Genomic DNA, 22,636 nt, shown 5'->3' on the forward strand with positions numbered 1-22,636 from the left:
CGTTTTACATAACTTCAACCTTGAATAACTTTTGAAGGAGTGAATTTAGCGAAAATTGTTAAGAGACTTTTTTTGTAGAGCATTCAATTTCCTTCAAGAATAATCATTGTCTTTTCCCAGAAACTAATTTTTACATGAATTACAAAATTCCAAAGTTGAACAATCAAATTTTAAAATCATACCAATGTTCAAAGCATGATTATAAGGAAACGGTTCATCTGACGAAAAATTTCAATCAGATTTTTTTTGTAGAGCATTAAATTTCCTTCAAAAAATGCATCTAAGTCGATTTCGTTTATCTCGGTGGTTTGAGAGTTATGAGACAAAAACCCGCTCATTAAAAAAAAATAAAAAATTGCGATGATACACCCTCTTAATATCAAAATTAAGGGCTCAAATTTTCACAATAATTTTTTTTTGTCATCCCAAATAATATTTCCACAGTATCGTTAAAAAAAAAAAAATAGTCGATTTTTTTGGCCCAGTCTAATATTTATAGATGTCTATTGTTTAAGAATTCATTAATAACTGTCAATATTTTCATAAATATAAATGTTCAAATGTCTTTTTACAAACTTCTCTGAATTCAGCTCATTTTATTTTATCCAATGTCTATATTTATATTTGATAAATTTTTGAATTATCCAATGATATTGTTGTCTTTTTTTTTTAATATTATAATTTTACTTTTATTTATTTTATAAAGTGTGTAATAATTTTAATTGCTAATATTTTTAATTTCTATTTTAATCGTGATTGATATTTTGAGTTATTTACTTTCAGTGAATTATTTTTTCAATCTTGTTTAAATTGATGCATATTATAAAGATTTCCTTTTTATTGATTTCTTTATTTACAGATGTCGAAATTTTGATTTTTCTATTTTACCATAAAATTTTCAACCGGTACGAATCAATGATGCGCACTATATATATATTTATATATATATATATATATATATATTAGGGTGGTCCGTTTGGAACGACTATTTTTTTTTTTTTCGCTCCCACTGAAAAATATTGTTGTAGACATTGAAAAAAAAATTCTCTGAAAGTTGTAGCTCTTAATTTTAATTCTAAACACTTTACATTTGATTTTGAAGTTTTCCCATTTAAAATACATAGGAAAGTTGGGATTTTTTTTTTAAGTCTCTATAACTCAGCCGCATTTTAAGTTATCGGGTCGCCGTTTGCGGCATTTTTTAGGTAATTTGATACTCTTCAAAAGTCTCCTTAATAGTTTTACTCGGACTCTAATTTTTTTTCTATATTGGTTCTGAAAATAATTTTTTTAATAATAATTTGGGTTTGTAGTTGATATTAACTAAATAACGAAATTTACGGAAAAAGTGCAGATAACGATTTTTCAGGAAATTTTATTCGCTACAAAAAAGGTCCTCTTAGTTAAGTGGCTCAAGTTCTTCGTTCACGTGATATGGGGATTTCAGTTATTTTGTAAATAAAATATTTGTCTAAAAATTCCACCAAATGCTATTTCATTTCAATTTTAAATCAGTAAATAATTTTCCATTCATTAATTTAATCCAGTCATTAAAATCAGAAGGGGTCAAATTGATGAAATTCGGAAAAATTTTTGACAAATATTTTATTTACAAAATTACTAAAATCCCTATATCACGTGAACGGAGAACTTAAGCTACTTAACTAAGAGGACCTTTTTTGTAGCGAATAAAATTTCCTAAAAAATTGTTATCTGCACTTTTTCTGTAAATTTCGTTATTTAGTCAATATCAACTAAAAACCCAAATTATTATTAAAAAAATTATTTTCAGAACCGATACAGAAAAAACAATTAAAGTCCGAGTAAAACTATTAAGGAAACTTTTGAAGAGTATCAAATTACCTAAAAAATGCCGCAAACGGCGACCCGATAACTTAAAATGCGGCTGAGTTATAGTGAATTAAAAAAAAAATCCCAACTTTCCCATGTATTTTAAATGGGAAAATTTCAAAATCAAATGTAAAGTGTTTAGAATTAAAATTAAGAGCTACAACTTTCAGAGAATTTGTTTTTCAATGTCTACAACAATATTTTTCAGTGGGAGCGAAAAAAAAAAAATAGTCGTTCCAAACGGACCACCCTAATATATATATATGTATATTTAAAACAAATATAGATCTAAAAAAATTTATCATCATAATATGCTTAAGGTAGTTTACTTGCAAACCGACTTTTCATAAGGATTTCATGTAATTGAAATATGATATCAAGGTAGATGTCCTGCATGTAATTTAAAAAAGCATAATTTTTGATCGTTTGTAAGGCGGTATAGTTTCATTTTTTATTGTCTGGATGTCATTGAGCTATTGGTAGTTTTATTATCTGCCCATCAAGACATATCAGTTAATAATATAGGTATTATTTATTGCACTAGTATTTTCCACTGAGTTAAATAATATTGAGGAAAACGTCAAAAAAAGTATTAAATTTTGCTCTTTAGAGTTTGTTGAATATTCAAACAGTAATTATTGCTTAATGTTTTCCCTGCTTTCATAAAATTTATCGTCAATATACTTAATTATATATTATAAGTTTCATTTTTTATTGTCAAAATGTCATTGAGCTATTGATATAGTTTTACTGTCTACATATCTCGACATATCAGTTAACAATGAGTATTATTTATTGGACAAGTTTTTTACATTAAATTATAATAAATTTAAGGAAAATGTTGAAAGAAGTATTACATTTTTCTCTACAGAGTTTGTTGAATAGTCAAACAATAATCGTTGTTTAAGCTTTTCTCTGCTTCCATTAAACAAACTCAATAAATATGTACTTAAGTTTTTTAATTATTTTACTTTCATTAATTAATGATTCTTACCAACTTGTACCATCAGAAATAATAAAAACGGACAAAGGTTCAGTACAGGGAAAAATTTTAACGACTGTAGTAAAAAAAGTTGAATATTCCTATTTTGCTGGCATACCATATGGTAAACCGCCAATCGGTTATTTAAGATTTAAAGTAAGTTTTATATTATTATTATTATTATTATTTGAAAAAAAAAAAAAATTAATAATAAAATTAAAGCCTCCGGTGGAAGTTGATGATTGGGAAGGTGTTTTGAATACGACAAAAGAAGCAAGCGTTTGTCCCCAATGGAATTATGATGAAAGCTATTTTGCTGGAAGTGAAGATTGTCTTTATCTCAATGTTTACACACCTAAAGTTATTATTATTACTATTTATTATTATTATCATTATTTAAAAATAAATCAATTAAGGTATATAATGTATGTATAAATTTAAAAAGATAAATTCAAATGACACAAAAGCACGTGCAGTAATGGTATGGATTTATGGTGGAGCATTTGTCACTGGGTATATTAATAGCACAAAATATGGACCAGATTTTATTATTGAGGAGGATGTGATACTTGTTGCAATGAATTATCGTTTAGGAGCATTGGGTTTTTTGTCATTAGATCATGAAAATGCAACTGGCAATGCAGGATTAAAAGATCAAAATCTTGCATTACAATGGGTAAAACGTAACATAATTCATTTCGGTGGAGATCCAGATAAAGTTACTATTTTTGGTCAAAGTGCGGGGTCAGCATCTGTTGGATTTCATGTACTTTCTGATCTTTCAACAGGTATTTAATATAATAATGATAATGATTATGATAATAATAATAACAATGTTTATGATCTCGGGTAAAAAAAAATTATATATAATTATACGTCAAATCAGAAGGGGTCAAATTGATGAACGGAAAAATTTTTGACAAATATTTTATATACCAAATTACTAAAATCCCTATATCACGTGAACGAAGAACTTGAGCCACTTAACTAAAAGGACCTTTTTTGTAGCGAATAAAATTTCCTAAAAATTCGTCATCTGCACTTTTTCTGTAAATTTCGTTATTTAGTTAATATCAACTAAAAACCCAAATTATTATTAAAAAAATTATGTTCAGTACCAATACAGAAAAAATGATTAGAGTCCGAGTAAAACTATTAAGAAGACTTTTGAAGAGTATCAAATTGCCTAAAAAATGCCGCAAATGGCGACCCGATAACTTAAAATGCGGCTGAGTTATAGAAAATTAAACAAAGAAATCCCAACTTTTCTATGTATTTCAAATGGGAAAACTTCAAAATCAAATATAAAGTACTTGAAATTAAAATTAAGGGCTGAAACTTGCAGGGATTTTTTTTTCAATGTCTGTAACAATATTTTTAAGTGGGAGTGAAAAAATAAAAAATAATCGTTCAAAACGAATCACCCTAATAATCATATATAGTTATATACACGGAAAGATTGGAACACGAGTAGTTACTGTTCTGCACCCGACTCAGTACGGTGCTGGAAAAAAATGCTCGGTTGTGGTGCAGCATGACACTGATTACTGTGCGGAACCTGACTGAGTCGTGTGCGCATATCACTCAGTCAGGTTCCGCACAGTAATCAGTGTGGTGCTGCACCACAACCGAGCATTTTTTCCAGCACCGTACTGAGTCGGGTGCGGAACAGTAACCAGTCGGGTTCCAATCTTTCCGTGTATAATTTTTTTTACCTGGAATATATATATATATCAATTAGGATTGTTCAATGGTGCTATATATATGAGTGGTACACCACTTAATCTTTGGGCATTTTATCGGCCAGATCAAGCCGTTTCACGAAGTTTTTATATTGGAAAAATATTAGGAGTTGAAACGAATAATAAAACAGTTCTTTTAAATAAATTATATTCAGTAACGGCTGAAGATATTATTTTAGCAACTAAAAATATGACACTTGTAAGTTTTTGATATGTATAGTATTTATATATATATTCAATAATAATAATACTTGATAATAAATTTTAAAAAGCTTGATTTGCCATTTAATCCAACAATTGAAGATACTAAAGTAACTGATAAACCATTTTTGAATGAATGTTCATTAAAAAAATATAAATCTGGCGATTACAATAAAGTGCCGCAGATAATTGGATTTGTTGAAGTAGAAACATTGTCTTTTGCATCAAGTGTAACAACATTTATACAAGTTATCAATGATACAATTGCCGAATTAATTGATATACCTCTATTGCGGGAAATTGACGATGTTAAAGTATTAGATGATATATTAGCAACGGGTTTAAGTGGTTTGGGTGATTTAACATCCGATGTTATTTATGCTGCATTGAATGTGACAACTGATATACTATTTAAAGATGGTATTGACCGTACACAATATTATTTGGATAAAAGTAGTGAAGCTCCGATTTATTATTATCATAATAAGTTTGATTATCCTGAGGCGCTTCATAAAGTTGAAGGTAATTTTTTAAATGGAACAGCACATTCCGATGATATTGCCCATATTTTTTGGGTTTCTGATAAAGATCAAAGTCTCGATCCAAATAGTCAAATTTTTGAACAACGTAATAAAATGGTTAGAATGTGGACTAATTTTGCTAAATATGGGTAAATAAATTTATTTTATAATTATTTAATTAATATTATTATTATAATTTTATATTATTATTATTGTTGTTGTTGTTGATTAGAAATCCTACGCCGAATGCATCAGATCCTATATTAAATATTACTTGGCCAGCTTCAGGTTCCGCAGGCACTTGTTTAGATATAAATAATAATGAGTATTTTATTGGAGAAAGACCAATAAGTCCTTTACTAAAAACTGCACAACTACTAATTGATCCGCTACGTGACTATGACAATGGATGTTCATCTAGTCTCTTAAAATAAATCACAAACAATTTTGTAGTTTATTAACATTGTTTGTGATCGCTATAAAAATGTTATATTTTTGAGTTGATTAATAAATCAATAACTTATTACAAATACTGATATAAAGAGCTTCAATTAATAAATTGTTTGTTAAAAAGTATACCCTGCTAATAAAATATTAATCTGTTTTACTATTCATATACGCGTATCAATAGATGACTCTGATTAAACAACTGAATTCAACCGAATTAAAAATTTTAATTTTGTTATATTCTGTCGGATTCTGCAAAATAGAATTCAACTGAATTGAAAATTTGAATTTGAATTGAGCAGAATAAAACCGATTTAAAAATTTCAAATTCGGTTTAATTCAGTTTAATTCGGATTCAGAACCAGAAATCGGAGAATTATTTTCGAATTAATTAGAATTAAACCGAATAGAATTATTCAAATTCGTTTTAATTTGGACAAATTCTGGTTTTCCTGCCGAATTAGACAGAATTTATTTTTAAGTTAGGTACCGAATTAACAAAATTTATCTGAATTAAATAGGATTAAAAATTTAATTCTGTTAAATTCGATCGAATTCAGTTGTTTAATCAGGGGACAGACATTGACATCCAGATATCCCGGATTCTATAAAAACCCAAATTCCTATATGAATTTTCCACAAAGAAATCAATCTATACAAGTTCTTATGGGAAGTTCGTACATGGATTCTTATATAAATTTATACACTCCTATATTAATTCCTATGGATTCTTACATAAATCCATACTTTCCTATATGGATTCCTACATGGAGAGAAATGTCAAGTAAATATACCTATGCAGACAGTGCTGCCAGATCGTGCGATATTTTTACCCCATTCTATAGTGAAATAGCATGGTGTGTAATGGCAGGAGGGGGTAAAAATATCGTACGTTCTGGCAGCACTGTATGCAGCATAGTAATCATGACATTACTCTATAGTTTGTGTCACGCCACTCTTATGTGACTGCTTATACAAACTATAGAGTAATGTAATTACCCTGTTTAGAAAATCTCATAGTATCCATACGATTCTCGTAAATTCCTATAGAAATTTGATAAGAATTAATGAGTTCTATGAAAAGTGCTATAGTTAAGTATAGGGCCTCCCTACTTAAAAAATCCGATAGATTCTTATAGCTGTATGTATAAGCCCCTATAAACTACAGCACTTCTCATAGAATTCATTCATTCATATAAAATTTCTATAGGAATTTATGAGAATCTAATGGATTCTATGAGATTTTCTAAACAGGGCTTATACATACGGAATCTATCGAATTTTTTAGGCAGGGTAATACTATACTGCGTAGGCATATTTACTTGACATTTATCTCCGTGTATGAGTTTCCCATTTAACCCCTCATGGACAGGAGTACAAGGTAAGTTTATCGACTGTCAACATGGAATAAATAAAAATTTAAACAGCTCACCATATTTTATATTTAGATATTAATCGAATAATAATAATATATAAATAGACAATAATGGAAACAAGAACGATATTATTAATGACAATATGTTAGAATACTAATATTTTAGAGCTTTTCAAAATTTTACCCAAAACGAATGATCATTTTTACCAAATATCAATTTTTTTAGTTAAAGTATTAACAATGATATCAAATAAACTTTCCGTAGTCGTACTAATAATTAATGACGATTGCATTAAAATTTTTTTAAATCCCCAATTCACTTGACAACTTTCTGTTTCTATATTATATATATAACCGAGCTGACAAGCACAATAAAAACTTCCTGGTAAATTAATGCAAACTGTATTAGATGTATGTGAACAATTATCAAGTTTTTTTGAACATTCGTCAATATCAACGCATAGTCCAAATTTTGAAGACCATTCGTAACCCGAATCTTGGCAATCACAAGTTATATTTAGTTCATTTTTTATTAATGAATTTAAATTATAATTTTTATCAAAAGGAAAGTAACAATTTCCAGATTCTAAAAAAAATAACGTAATTATAACAATAACAGTAGTAATGTGTGATTGTGTGTATGTACTTTTTTTTTACCTCCTTGAGAATTAATTGAACATGGGTTGAATTTACTTTCGACACAATCTTGTATACTTAGTACATGCCTCAAAGGACAACAAGGATCGGGACAAAAACTGTAAAAGGCACAAGAAAATGGTATATCATCATTAGCTCTTGGGTCTTTATTATTGGTACCATATTTCTCATCAAGACAATTTGAAAAATTATCACAAGATTCATTAAAGTACTTAAGTTCTGGTCTATTTATTATTGTATACCAACACATGTAATAACTAATAGATGTGCGCCATTGGAAACGTTCTACGGTACATACATACATATATATAATATAAAATAAAATAAATAGTATTTTATAGTTAAGTCTGCAAAAGAATGGACTTTTCTTCCACTACTTGGTTATGATAAAGTACATGACTTTGCATTAACGCACATGCGCAGTAATGACTTAATTGTAGAATGGTCGGAGAAAAGCCCAATCTCTTGCAAACTTAACTACATACATCACGTGAAATCGATATTATACTTGATGTCGCTAGATGTACACAATAGTTTATGTAATGAATGCACGAAGAAAAACGCCGTTAAATGTCTAAAGTCAACGTCATGCAGTCAGAGAATGAAAATAATTAACTTTATTAGTATTAAAAAAGATTTATACTTCGGGAAATTGAATACTTTGTTTAGTACTATTCACTTAAAAAAACTTAACTCAATAAAAAAAAGTCATCTTTGGTGTTATGGCGTATCAATTAATAGAGATATGTAAGGTTATGAAATTCAGCTGACGTTGCCTTGATCTATTCATGCGTGTGCTGATTAATTAAATGCGCATGTGCAGTCTAGAGATTTTGGTCATGTTAATAAGGCAGCTAAATTCAAAGTGACGTCATAAGAGAGAAAAGTGATAGATAACTTATTGGCTTGAATTATTGAGTAGGGATATACTCCGCCCATTTCACTAAAATTCAATGATTTGAAAAAAATAAATGAGTGTTTTAATATATATTAAACCACTCTTTTGACCAATCAAAAAGGATTGTATTTTAATATAAAATTTTATGAGGCTGACCTTAGCTAGTTAGCGGCGTATTCTTCGGCATGAATTAAATAAAATAATATTACCAAGAGGTCCATGAAATGGTGAATAATTTTTATCACGAGCAGATTTACATTCATTGTCTGTTATATTTATTTGTTCGCTATGAGTTACTGTATTCCAGTTATTTTGAATAATTACGTATGTTGTATCATCAATACGTCTAGGTGATGTTTTTTCAACAATACTGTCAATATATTTAAGACATTGAAAGAAACCTCCATTGCAATATTTATAAACTTCCCAATGTAGTGATCTCAATGGTGGTTTTGTAAATTCTTTATATAATCGATTACCTGTATCTTCATAATCGTTAATATTATTGTAATAACGGCGATCGAAATCATTAAATTTATGGGAACGTAAATAATATGCAATATCAAGAATAGCTCTATTATAATCCCAATTTAAAAAAAATGATTCCTTTAAATTATTGTCTTGAGTTAAAAGATATAATTGATTAATCATTGACTCTGTTGTCGATTTGATGAAAGGTTCACCTAATATTGGATTGTAATCTGGTTCGGATGGTAGTTTTTTATCGCTCTTCATTACACTGGATATATTTGTTTCGATGCTTGAAAATTTAATAGGGATCCCCAATATCGGATCATCATAATCTTCCCATGGTTCTCCTAATTCCTTTGAGGTACCATTTAATAATAATAATAAACTATTTGATATTCTCATCAATATTATTAATTCAATTGATCCATAAAAAACAACCATTATAATAAAATTTAAATACAATTAGTAATATAATATATATAATGAAGGTTAGGAATATTATTTTATTTTATATGTTTGTTTGTTTATTTATTGATACAATTATGAAGCTACTGTTTTCTGTGATCACAAATCAAAATATTATAATACGTATTCAAAAAAATCAAATTTGTTAGTAAACCATGCGCGTTTGTACTTGGAAACAATATCGTAAGTATAGATCTTTACATATAAGAAGTACAAATACACACAGAATATATATATATATATATATATATATATATATATATATATATATATATATATATATATACGGCCATGAGCACGTGAATAGACATGAATACAGTGCCCCAGTAAATAGTGTGCCAAGATCAAATATAATCTTCCGCGATAAAAATACATTTATTTACTATACGGTAAAAAATATTGGTGTAAAAATGACCCCCGAGAACTTTACACGGCCATGTAGTGTGAAATAACGGAGTAAGAAATCCTCGATGTAAATTATCCATCCATGTAATTTTAACATGGTGTAATATACTTTTTTACACCATTCCGTGTTACTCGTTATAATTTTAAATAATCAAAAATGATCATTAAAGATTTTTAACTATACTTAATCGATAACTATATTAATTTTGTTTAGATATTAAATAGTATTTTGAACATTTAAATATATCTATGATTATTTTTCTTAACGCAAAATTATCATAAATTACACATTTACACGCTTGACGGTGCAAACTTTTTTCTTGACACCACATAAATTTAACACGGTATTTGGTGTACACTGATAAAAGAATTTCTTAGCATTTAAAAATATTTCTTAGTATTTAAGAAATAATGTCTCAAACATCATTTTTTTGTATTTAAAAAATATTTCTTAAATAGTAAGAACTATTTGTTAAATACAAACAAATTATTTCTTACCCCGGCAGCATTCGAGTCGGAATGACCGCTTTACTTGGTTTTTTTGAAGGCGTCCTCAAGAAGTTTTATAATGACTTCTTAAATGTGTCATTTTTAAGAACTCTTAATTAATAGTTCTTGAAGATTTCATGAAAGAGACGTCAGTTTTGTGACGACTAAATGTATTCTTTTTTTTAACTTCTTTATGAAAAAAATTTAAAATAAAAAATTTCATAATAAACTTGTAAGCAATTAAAATTAAATTGTTTTGCACAGGCATAATTGATTAGTACCTTGAAATGACTATTATACATGTCGATATATTACGAAATATGTTTAAATTAATGAAACTTCCGGTACTAAAACCTTCTATAAAATTTAAATAATAAATGATCAATTACTATTTTATGCTGATAAATTTTGTTATCTATAAGCAATTTCTGACTGCATTCTGCAGCACACATGTGTTTTAGGATTTATTAAAAATATTTGAAATGCAGGCAGTTTTTATTTAGCTTCCGTTTTTGCGACCGGTCATGAAAGATAATCGATCTCTAATAAGTATAATGGATATAATTTGCTAACGAGGAGTAGCCGCAAATGATATTGCATGTTACCTAAGCTCCACTTCAGTTAGTAATAATTTGTTGAAGTGTGAAGTTGTCAGAAATTTTATGTACTACTATTATGTCAGTACATATAATCTACTGTATTATTTTCATTTTATTAATATTTATTGATTATATTTATGGATATAACATAAAAATACCATCAATTGAAAAAGATAAACGAATTGAATTAACGGTAATTTATGAATATTTATATATGCAGGCTGTAAAAAAATATGGATTTTATTTTGTACAGACATTTCGAAGAGCTCTTAACTTTACAGTCCATTTTTTGCCACTTAAGGGCGTAATGTTCATTTCAAAATTTAAAAAACGAGACATAACACGCTCGCTTCGCTCGCCTTCATTCTTTCAGAAATCCCGCCATTATCTCGGTCGACCAATCGACAACCGAATAAAATAGTCACAGAAGTGACGTAAAACGATACGACATCCGGTCATCAACTTTTTAGAAGAGGATATGTCGAAATTTATTTACCATTAAGCTTTTTTGTGTTTCATTCTAGTTTTAATAGAGTGCACTTGTTTTATTGAAATAATAAAAATTGAAACCCCAGATAAAAAACTCAATTTTTGTAAGCCTACACTGTAAAAAATCGGGAGTGAACTGGATTTTATTTAAATCCGCATTCATTTCAGTTCGGAGCTTTAATGTTAAAATAAACTCCCTTTAGCAGTGAATTTTACTCTGAACTGGAGTTTCCATATTAAAATAAACTTCTCTCGGAATGAATTTCACTCATAGGGGATTAAATAAATACAAAATCATCCGCTCCCCATTTACTCCACGTTCACTCCGCAAATTTTTTACAGAGTGTGTTATTATTTAAATTTATATTATTAATTTCTAATTATCATTATCAAAACTTTAGACAAATCTAATTGACGGATGTTTTCCTGATGTAAGAGCAAGTATTCTGATAACTGACTCATCTGACGATAAGAGTATGACTGGATCAGTGACACTGCTTGACAAAAGTGGAAATTACAGCATCCCAATGAATGAAAAAACGCCTGTTCCTTGTGTTACTATGATTTTAACATCACCAACGAAAGTGAAAGAAGTTCTGCTTAATGAAATATGGCGAAATTTTAATCAATTTTTCATAATCTCAGATGGCGGGAACATCAGCAATGGATGCGTTAATGCTCAGTCATTCTTAATGGAGGCTTGGAAAAATGATATACTTGATGTTATTTTCATTTGCTGGGATCATCAGGAAAAAAATTCTAAATTATATTCTTTTAATCCGTTCACTAATTTTGCACCAAGATCCTGGAAAAAAATTTCAGTGGTACCAGCAATCAATAATCATTCTTGGACATTGTTCGGAAAAAACTACAATACGAGTAAGTAAATTAATTTTTTATTGCACGCCTCAAATGCGAAGCATTTAGGTGAGATTCCATGTCGAATAGCCGCCGTTTTGCAAAATGCTTGTATAAAGTCATTTTAATCATTTAAAGAATTATTTAATTGAGTACTTATTGATGATTTTTGGAAACTTTAAAGTCTGATTAATGTGATGGTCGATTTTTTTATTAACCCTTTCCCGATAATTCGTCTCGAGGAGTATCCTTTCAGGCGCCCTGTTGGAAATTTATCAGACTTTTCTCTGAAAAATTCTGAAAACGTCTTTATAACTTTAGAACTGAGTTTTTCAGAGAAAATTCCGAAAAATTTCCACCAAGGTGTGAGTTGTTTGGGAATAAAGCCAATCACAGTTAGGATGTATGTCTGTTAGTTGCTTGAATTTAAGCCGTCACGAACAATGAATCAAGCTAATTCTTGTTGTAGAAGTTGTCATTTATCCTTAGGATGAACCCTATCGAATATCAGCAACCAACTCTTTTCCATATCAAAGATATCAGTAAAAATCGATGAATTTTCAGAGATTTTTTCTTAAAGTTTATCGTTCATAGAGTCATGTGGGGCAAGTGTACGCAAGCCTATGCATTTTACTCCGAAATGAACGGGTTTGCGCACACTTGCCCACATGACTATGTTTTTCTGTCTTTTTTTTCACATTTACATTCGTATAGATCTCGCTCTATTTTTAGACGTATACTATCTATCTATTTTACTCATGTATGTACTACTAGCGCTCCCTATAAGAAAACTGAACCAGCTGTCAATTTATTATTTTTGCACGACTCATGATGCGAAGCATTTACATCATATTAAAGTCATGTGTTCACTGGGACGTGTTTATTTGAATTTACCGTTGCCCTCATCGACAGTTACCAATCCGGGAAAAATTCTATTCGGTGTTACTTTGGTCACTTTTATGGTTTCAAATATAATTATTCAATCATACATGGAAACAGTATTGATATCAGAAAATGTAGCCAAGAATGTCGAGAATATTCAAGACTTAATTGAAATGAAGTATAGTGGTTTAGCTAATGGATTCATTAAGAATTTACTAAACGCGAGTGGTTTTGAAATTGAGCATAGAACTTTTAGAAATTTCAACTGTTCAGAAATTATCGAAAATTACAAGGAAAACGTTGCATTTTCTAATGATGAAAGATTTCTCCGAACATTAACCGCTGACGCCTGTCATATGCCAAGAAAGCCACTCGTATCAGGAATATATCAGTCTTATTATACTCGTCGTAATTGGCCATTATATCCCAAAATAAATAAAAAACTGCAACTGTTGTTTGAAGGCGGCTTCACTAATTATCAGATGAAACAAATTTTAAAAAAATATCCATTACCAAGACGCAAAGAACCTGATCAATATCAAGACATATCGATTCGTCATATGGAATATATATATCATATTTCTATAGCCATTATTATTATTTCGTTGGTTGTTTTCATTATAGAGTTATGTTTTCCACGACTATTCATGACTTTTTTTTTTTCAAGTCTCATCTCAAAATATTATTCTACACATTGAAAAAAAAATTCTGACAAAATTTCAGCCCTCAATTTTAATTTTAAGAACTCGCTTTTTATTTTTGATATTTTTCCATTTATTTAACATGTAAATCTAAGATTTTTTTTTATTAATTATTATTTATAACAGCTAGAATTTGTGCTAGTCTATTGTCCATAGTCAGTAATCATTAGGAGATTCCTTGCTCTTCAAAAGTTTCTATAGTAGCATTTGTGTGACTTGACTGATTCCCTCCATAAAAAATCCTAAAGTAAATTTTTATTGATTTTTTGTGGTTTTCTTCGTTTTCCTAGCAAACTACTAGACTTACAGCAAAAAAGTAAGTGACAATTTTATAGAAATTTTAATTCTCTACAAAAAAAGTCCTTTGCGTCTGACTCGTAGCAATAATTTTTGTCAACAAATAACTGAAAAAAAAATATTATTTATAATACATGCAGTGAAATTCGCATTCAAAAACACAATGCACTCATTTTGTTAATTGATATGCAGTATTTGCGTGCTCCGTGACAGTACATATATAATTACTTGAAATTGCACAAACATGTCAATAGTCCTTCAATTAGTCCACAGTGTTTCGATCGATATTAAAGTTCCCAAGTGTTCAAGTACACACATTTTTTCATAGTATTTCAAATTTTCTTCACTGACAAAAATAATCTCTAGCTGCTAGTGTGTAAAGAATAAAAAATATCAAATCCGAAGGTTTTTAGAGGACCTACTTTACCCCTAATTTTCGATTTTTCAATTTTAATGGACGCAGCATAATGAAGTGAAAATAAGTATCAAGGGTCTAAAAAGAATTAAACGCGTTAAAAAAATTAATGATATTATAATTATTTTCCTTAAGGGGCCCACTCTGCCCCCTTCTTCCCTAAAAAGTTTGCCCGATTTGCTCTTGTATAAGATTTTGAACCAAATATGTAACTATGTTTGCTTTAAATAAACACAAAAACAATAAAAAAATTATTCTTTGTTTTTTTAATTGTTCATTGAGATTGTCCTCCATCTTGTCGAATTGGTCTATCTTGATATCTTATGCTTTTCATATCCTTATATTTAAACTTACGTTTATCCAATCTATGGCTTACTCTGTTTTTTTTTTTTTTCAAACGTAAAGGTCGTAAATCAGCACACGTTATAACAATAAGTGAAATCATTGCGATAATCTGTATAATAGTTTTTCATAGTTATTATTAGTTCTATAAACACAGACATCTGGAAGCGATAGCGAGTCCATTATCTGATAATGTGAATGTCAGTGAAATTTTTTTATCGTAAAATATTTTGATTTTATTATTCACTATTTGATATCTCCACGCATTAGTTATAAAAAAAAAATATTCAAGGAAAATATATAAACGAATTAATTTAACGGTTTTTCGAATGGTTATTGTATTTCAATGTATAATATTTGGAACCGCTTAAGCTGATATTGAAAAGTGTAAATTTTATACGAAAGTAAGTAATAAATTTATTGCATTAATCCAATCAATAATTTACTTAGACTGTTATCCGATTGCATGACAAATGAGAAACAACTAGTGATTATATGTAAACTGAACAGTGATAGATGCTAATAGTTGTGCAAAATGACTTATGTTATCCTTCAGTTTTAATGACAATAAACACAAACGTGTTGTAGTAATAGCAAGTATATATTCTGTTATTGTTAATGTTCTATTATACTACTTTTCTTTTATTATTTTTTACTCATTATCTTGATGCGTTTTATGTACAAGTACCTTCAATGGAAAAGGATAAACGAATTGACTTAACGGTAATTGAAAAACAGGTTCAATATCTTGTTTGCGTTATTAATTTTAAATGAAAATAAAATTTCTAGATAAATCTGATGGAAAGTTGCTCTCGTGACGTGAGAGCCAGCTTTTTTATTACTGACCTGTTAACAAATTCGTTGTGTAGAAATTTTTATGCAAGTGTGACTGAATCAAATATACTGCTAGATAAGTCAGAAAACTATAAGATTCCGATGGATCAAAAAACGCCAGTTCCTTGGATTATTTTGGTGATAACGTCACCAAAAAAAGTTGAAGACATTCTTATGAATGCAACATGGAGGGATTTTAATCAGTATTTCATAATATTGGATGGCGGGGACAGTAAAAATGGATGCGCCAATGCTCAATCATTCTTAATGGAGGCTTGGAAAAAAGACATACTAAATGTTGTTTTCATTTGTTGGGATTATAAAAAATTAAATCCTCAATTATATTCATTTAATCCGTTTACTGATTTTGCACCAAGATCCTGGAATAAAGTTTCCGAGGTACCAGCCATTAATAATCATTCTTGGACATTATTCAGCCGAATCTACAATACGGGTCAGTAAAATAAAGTATTACCATAAAGCCCTGATTAGAAACTCCGTTTGAATCCGATTGGAAAAACTCAAATTGGATTTAATCAGAAATTTCTGATTGACTTTCAATTAATTTTAACCGAATTTAATCAGAAAGTTTTGAATAAATCCGATCAACAGTTAGTCAGAAATTGAAAAGTCAATCGGAGAACAAAATTATTATTTTCCGATTGAATCCGATTCAAATATTTCTATCGGATTCGATCGGAAAATAATCGAAAAATTATGAATATTCTTTTCCGATTGAAATTCAATTGGATACTTGGAATTCTCCTGAGCAATTCTGTTCGAATTTTGGTTTCTGATTGAAGTTGAGAGTAATCCGATTGAGTGTCAATCACTCTCTTAAAATGAATCAGTGAGAAGTACTTTAATCAGAAAATATTCATGGCATAAATAGTCCCAAGTACATCACTGATATACTTGGGACTGATCCGCAGTTTTTTTTTTTTTTATAGGAAGGAGATTGAGGGAAAAATGCGTCACCGCACCGTAGAAAACAATATTCATATGAAAAGCATAAGCTGCTCTCCATATGCCTATTGTTCTCCGTGTGCCGGGCTCCTCCCCCAAGGATGTATTTACTTAAATGATGTTTTAAGCAAATAACTGTATCCTTGGGGGCCCTACCGGCTAAAAACCTCAATCCTTCTCTTCTTCAGACCTAGCACTGCGGGACCGCGTTAGCATTACTTCGCAGTGCTAGTCTTCCTCTTCTTGTCGCCGTCGCTGTTCATCTTCTTCGGCTCTACACAAGCTCTTCTTTTTTCTTCTCCGTTATCAGCTTTCGGGCGTATGTTGTCATTGTGTTAAAATTGTCTGCCGTCGCCAACATCCAAGGTATCACCAGGTCAGCGGCATTTGGCACTTCCTTCTCCTCCTGAAAGCGCAGCCGTATTTCAGACCAACGCTGACAGAAAAAGAAAGTGTGCTCGGCAGAGTCGACAACTTGCGGACAGTATTGGCAGTAAGGATCGGTTCGGATCCCCATGCGATACAAGTACTCATTAAACTGGCCATGACCGGACAGAAGTTGGGAAAGATAGTAGTCTACCTCTCGTTCTCTCCGCATAATCCAATCACGGACTCGTTTAATGAGCCTGAATGTCCAACGTCCCGTTCCCGCAGAGGGACTGATCCGCAGTGAATATTCACTGATTTGCAGCACTTTTCACTGATTCGTTTTAACAGAGCCAATTCGATCGGATCTAATCGGAGTTTTTAATCAGATAGCTGTAGTGAAAGTTTTCTTTTCAGATGATCTGGTATGTCAACAGATATTTTTCGAAAAAACAGATAATCTTGGAGGATATAATGTAAGAGTTAATATTCTTAATGTTCCGCCATTTGTTTCATACAAAATCACCAACGGGAAACTGAGTTTTGAAGGATACGATTATGAGATAATAAAATTACTTATGAATAATTTGAACGCTACGTTAATCAGTGACGATAAAATTGCCGAAGTTATTGGGAGCTTTGACAATAAAACTGGCCCAGGATTATTATCGAAACTTGCAGCTGGAAAAATAGATTTAGTAATGTACTCTCCATTTTTAAGAGATACTCTTAAAAATGCCGAGTTAACTGATCCATTTCAGCAAACAGGAATTTATGTCATTACTCAACAGCGAAAATTTAAAAAAATTTCTGGGCAACTATTTTCTTTTCTTCCTCTATCTATTACTACGCTTTTTTTTGTCACCAGCATTTTAATATTTATTTTATTACGTTACATATTCAAAGATCCATACTCAAAAAATTTAATCGACATTTTACGTATTTCCTTAAATTTTCCAATACCGTCATCAACAGTTACTATTTCCGGAAATATTGTCTTTGGTATAACTTTAGTTACTTTTATGATTTCAAATATCGTTATACAGTCATATTTGAATACAGTTCTTACGTCAAAAAATATTGCTCGAAATGTTGAAAATATACAAGATTTAATTGATTTGAAGTACAATGTTTATGCTCGCCCCACTACTGGGTCTGTAATAAAACGTGCTGGTATTAAAAATGTTAAATCAGTTTCTGAACACTTAAACTGTTCTCAGCTTGGAGAAAATGACGCATTTACTGGAAAGGAAATGGCTCTTCGGACATTAATAACTGAAACATGTCATATATCAAAAAAACCGCTTATATCAGGGATATACAGTTCTTACTACACCCGTCGTAATTGGCCGATATATTCAAAAATAAATAAAAAATTGAAAATGTTATTTGAAAGTGGAATAGCTGATAATCAAGTTAAAAAATCACTAAAAAAATATAAACAATCAAAACCTCAGGAACCTAGTCAGTATCAAGTGATATCGATGGATCACATGAAGCCTATATTTTATGTTTATATTGTCTTGACTTCAATTTCATCGATTGTATTTTTTGTAGAACTTTCAATCGTGCGATAACTATGAATTGTTAATTGAGTTGCGAATTTTTTTAATTAATTTCTGTCTCAAAAATTTATTGATTAGTAAGCTAAAAGGCCTAGTACCCGATCTGGGAATGACTACTCGATCACTGCGTGTATTTTTATATCTATGTTTAGTAAAACTGAGTGCATATTGATACATAAATACTTAAGTAATCGAGTATTAGTTTCCTGATCGGGTACTGGGTCTCTTACCATACTAGAAATTTTTTTATCAAATTACACTTTATTTTTCTAATTTACAAAGTGAAAATTTTATCTCTATGTACATCAATCATATCTACCATCAATCTGTTTTAAGAATGTTGGCAATTCAATGATACCATCGATATCGAGTGACTCGCAATCCATCTCATTAACAATGCAACGAGTACATATCATAGCAACTGACCATAAAAACATACATTTCTATTTGTCAACATTAGTCATCAATACATTTTCAAGTATACATCACCTTCTCATTAATTTATATTTATAAAAATAAAAAATAATTATGACGTGGATAAGTGAAACCAAAAATTATTTATTTTGTAAATTCAAAAAATTATTTATTATATTACTATACATTTTTTTTAAAGCTATTGGATTATCACCCTGGACTATTGATATGTCTCAAGTTATGAATAATTCTCGTATGATTAATTATAGCAATAATTTATTCAAAAATTCAATTATCGGCATAATTTATAATTGTGTAATACTAATTGCCATGGCTTCGTTCTACATTTGGATTGGGTTTTTTGCAGAATATGGCAGTGGAGGATTTATTGAAAGTCAATATACCTATGTAATGATTGTTCTAGTAATCCCAAGTTTGGGAATAATAATAACGTTAATTACTTGGTTCCATTACATTGTGCGTAAAAAAAAAATTTTAAACTCAACTGAAAAATTAATTAAATTAAATAAAAAATTAAAAGAGTTTTACTGTACGGAAAATAATTACAAAAGTGATTATAATTTTTATATTATATTATTTATTAATTTTTTATTGTGTTTTTGTTTATTAATATTTCGATTACGACGATTTGATTGGACATCTATACTGTTAGAATATATACCCACTTTAGTAATTAGTTGGATGATAATGCAATTCTCATTAGTGATTAATATAATTAATAATCAATTCAAAATGATTAATATCTCAATTTTGAAATTGGGTAATTTAATTGATTATAATAGTAATTGTGATGATGACGAGTTGATAACTAGTGAAATTTGCTATCCGAGAAGTATAATTACGAGAAGAATAATTTGTGGATCAATAGCTCGTGATCTTGATAATATTAAATGTATTCATAGTGAATTGTGTGATGTATGGTGTGAAATTTTTAAGTTTTATGAATTACCTATTTTATTGGGAATTATTTATTTCGGTGGATATAGCATAACTACGATATATATTATGTGGGTGAGAACGAAACTATCGAGACTATTGAATGTAAAGAATTTGCTGAATCGGCCTAAAAGAATTATTTATATTTTTTTAAACAAATTCACGAGTTTTATCCTGTTACTCTTATTGATGATTTTTGGATTCATCGTTATGACTAATATTGTCACAAAAACAATCAAACAGGTAAAATAATAAATGTAAAACAGTTAACCTTGATTAAGAAAAATGATTTAATCCATGCTATAAGTGTATATCACCTAAGTCTATATATCACCCATTTCAATTTGTTTTAAATCATTTCAAATTGTTTTGAATCATTTCAAATAATTTTTCTTATTCAGGGAAGGTAGAGGAATTGTTTTTAACCGCTTTAGAGCCAGTTTTGGAAATTTGAAAAATTTTAATAAAATAATTGCACAACTCGAACGCGAATTTGTAAAATACGCAATGACAATTAATTTTTTGAATTATAACATTATAATGGAAGTTTTGTTTTTATATATATATTTTCATTAATTAAAATAAAGTATTACATGTCCAAAAATAGAGCAGTGATCACAAATGGCGATGGGGGGTGAAATTAATAGCAATAGAGTTTTTATTGATACAATTTTTCCAGCTTTTACAAAAAATTATTTACTGACAAGTTTATTGACTGGCAAATTTTTTTTTTAATTTAAGAGTAAGAAGACGTCATATTGCATACATGTACTCCAAAATAAGTGTACAATGGACAATGAAAGCAAAGAAAAAGTAAATATAATTTCAGATTTTATATTTATTATATTAATATATTTCTTAAAAAATTTTTTTTTTTTCTTATTAATTACAGCTGTGCAGTTTATCCCTGAGTTTATTGCAACGAAAATTAGAATGCCGTGCGTTTGATATAACATCAATTGATAATTCTTTTTTACTTCCTGTAATTATATATATTTATAATAAAAATAATTATTAATAATTAATCACTTTAATTAATAATTAATTGTTTCAATATTGCAGATATTGGACACAATTACGACATATGCTGTAGTTATAATTCAATTTAGAGAAGATTTAGTATAATACTAAAAATATATAAACGAATTTTCAAATATATATATATATATATACATACTGCTCAGTAATAGACATTAAAATTTTTTTTTTACTAATTTTATATAAGTATCATTTTTCATACACTTTCAATCCATAAATAATTAAACGCACGCGTGAACAAAACAAATTTTTTTTACATAAATAAATACCCAACCTTCTCTGTACCCGGTGTTAATAGCCATAAAAAACAATTAGTGGCTTGAGGGTGGTCGTGCCCGACCTCCCTTTTGTGTCTATACAAAAAAGCAGATAATAAAATATTTACTTTCACTTAATCTGCATACGTTTGCATTTATAAAATCAGTATTGTTTACCCTGGTTTTTTTCGATGGCATGTCAAATAAGGAGCAACTAGTCATTAAAATAAATGTAAGTTACGATAAGCTAATGATCGTGAAAAAAATATTTCTACCCTTTAGTCATAACTTCAGTCAATATAAACGTGCTAACATCATAACAAGTATTTTATCTGTTCGTAACATGTTCTATCGTATTATTTTTATTTTATTATTTTTTATCTATTATCTCGATGCATTTCATATAAAAATACCTTCAGATGAGATGAATAAACGAATTGATTTGATGGTAAGTAACATGTAATAGCTATTATAAAACGTCGTATTAATGTTTTTTAATTATAAATAAAATAATTTTTAGACCAATTTGATTAATAATTGTTCTCCTGATGTGAAAGCAAGTATTTTGATAACTGACTCGTCAAAAAATTCAGTGTATAATAATTTTTACAAAAGTATAACTGAATCAATGATTCTACTTGACAATTCTGAAAACTTTGGCATCCCGGTGAATCAAAAAACGCCGATATTTTGGGTTACTATGATCTTAACATCACCAATGAAAGTGAAAGAAGTTCTAGTCAATGAAACATGGAGGAATTTCAATCAATCGTTCATAATCTCAGATGGTGGCGACATCAGCAATGGATGCGACAATGCGCAGTCATTCTTAATGGAGGCTTGGAAAAATGATATACTCAATGTTATCTTTATTTGCTGGGACCATCAGACACGAATACCTAAATTATATTCTTTCAATCCGTTCACTGAATTCGCACCGAGATCCTGGAATAAAGTTTCAATGATAACGGCATTCAACAATCATTCTTGGACCTTATTCAGCCAAATTTATAATTCTGGTAAGTAATTTTATAATACATGGAGAGAAATTTATGGCAACCGTTCCTAGTACGTTTATGAAATTTCAACACATACGTTATGGTAATAATTACTTTAAATTATTATGGGATATACACTCATACTTTGTTGGAA

General features: G+C 29.3%; 3 protein-coding genes across 3 annotated transcripts; 2 read left to right on the plus strand and 1 right to left on the minus strand.

The window, feature by feature from the left end:
* Positions 1–2,713: 2,713 nt before the first annotated feature.
* On the plus strand, positions 2,714–5,861 carry LOC130673501 (juvenile hormone esterase-like). Its single transcript, XM_057478524.1, has 6 exons — positions 2,714–2,989; positions 3,056–3,193; positions 3,279–3,621; positions 4,575–4,774; positions 4,848–5,446; positions 5,530–5,861. The coding sequence occupies exons 1-6, from the start codon at positions 2,795–2,797 to the stop codon at positions 5,729–5,731; spliced, it is 1,677 nt and encodes a 558-aa protein (XP_057334507.1). The 5' UTR covers positions 2,714–2,794; the 3' UTR covers positions 5,732–5,861.
* A 1,376-nt stretch (positions 5,862–7,237) lies between these two features.
* LOC130673212 (uncharacterized) lies at positions 7,238–9,749 on the minus strand. The gene is made up of 3 exons (XM_057478168.1): positions 8,884–9,749; positions 7,777–8,061; positions 7,238–7,705 (listed from the first exon to the last, which is right to left on the minus strand). Exons 1-3 carry the CDS (start codon positions 9,584–9,586, stop codon positions 7,323–7,325), a joined length of 1,371 nt encoding a protein of 456 aa, XP_057334151.1. The 5' UTR covers positions 9,587–9,749; the 3' UTR covers positions 7,238–7,322.
* A 2,507-nt stretch (positions 9,750–12,256) lies between these two features.
* Positions 12,257–21,379, plus strand: LOC130673125 (uncharacterized). Its single transcript, XM_057478059.1, has 4 exons — positions 12,257–12,471; positions 20,931–21,002; positions 21,082–21,171; positions 21,252–21,379. Exons 1-4 carry the CDS (start codon positions 12,301–12,303, stop codon positions 21,312–21,314), a joined length of 396 nt encoding a protein of 131 aa, XP_057334042.1. The 5' UTR covers positions 12,257–12,300; the 3' UTR covers positions 21,315–21,379.
* The last annotated feature ends 1,257 nt before the right edge of the window (positions 21,380–22,636 follow it).

This window comes from Microplitis mediator, chromosome 8 (assembly GCF_029852145.1).
Source record: "Microplitis mediator isolate UGA2020A chromosome 8, iyMicMedi2.1, whole genome shotgun sequence".
In the NCBI taxonomy this organism is placed as follows: domain Eukaryota; kingdom Metazoa; phylum Arthropoda; class Insecta; order Hymenoptera; family Braconidae; genus Microplitis; species Microplitis mediator.

Coding starts and splice junctions, on each gene's coding strand:
- LOC130673125 (XM_057478059.1), top strand. CDS start 12,301: ATGATATACTTGATGTTATTTTCATTTGCTGGGATCATCAGGAAAAAA. Junction 12,472..20,930: donor CGGAAAAAACTACAATACGA/GTAAGTAAATTA, acceptor TTTTAATTTAAG/AGTAAGAAGACGTCATATTG. Junction 21,003..21,081: donor ACAATGAAAGCAAAGAAAAA/GTAAATATAATT, acceptor TATTAATTACAG/CTGTGCAGTTTATCCCTGAG.
- LOC130673212 (XM_057478168.1), bottom strand. CDS start 9,586: ATGGTTGTTTTTTATGGATCAATTGAATTAATAATATTGATGAGAATA. Junction 8,062..8,883: donor ACCATTTCATGGACCTCTTG/GTAATATTATTT, acceptor TATGTACCGTAG/AACGTTTCCAATGGCGCACA. Junction 7,706..7,776: donor TTCAATTAATTCTCAAGGAG/GTAAAAAAAAAG, acceptor TATTTTTTTTAG/AATCTGGAAATTGTTACTTT.
- LOC130673501 (XM_057478524.1), top strand. CDS start 2,795: ATGTACTTAAGTTTTTTAATTATTTTACTTTCATTAATTAATGATTCT. Junction 3,622..4,574: donor ACTTTCTGATCTTTCAACAG/GTATTTAATATA, acceptor TATATCAATTAG/GATTGTTCAATGGTGCTATA. Junction 4,775..4,847: donor CAACTAAAAATATGACACTT/GTAAGTTTTTGA, acceptor AATTTTAAAAAG/CTTGATTTGCCATTTAATCC.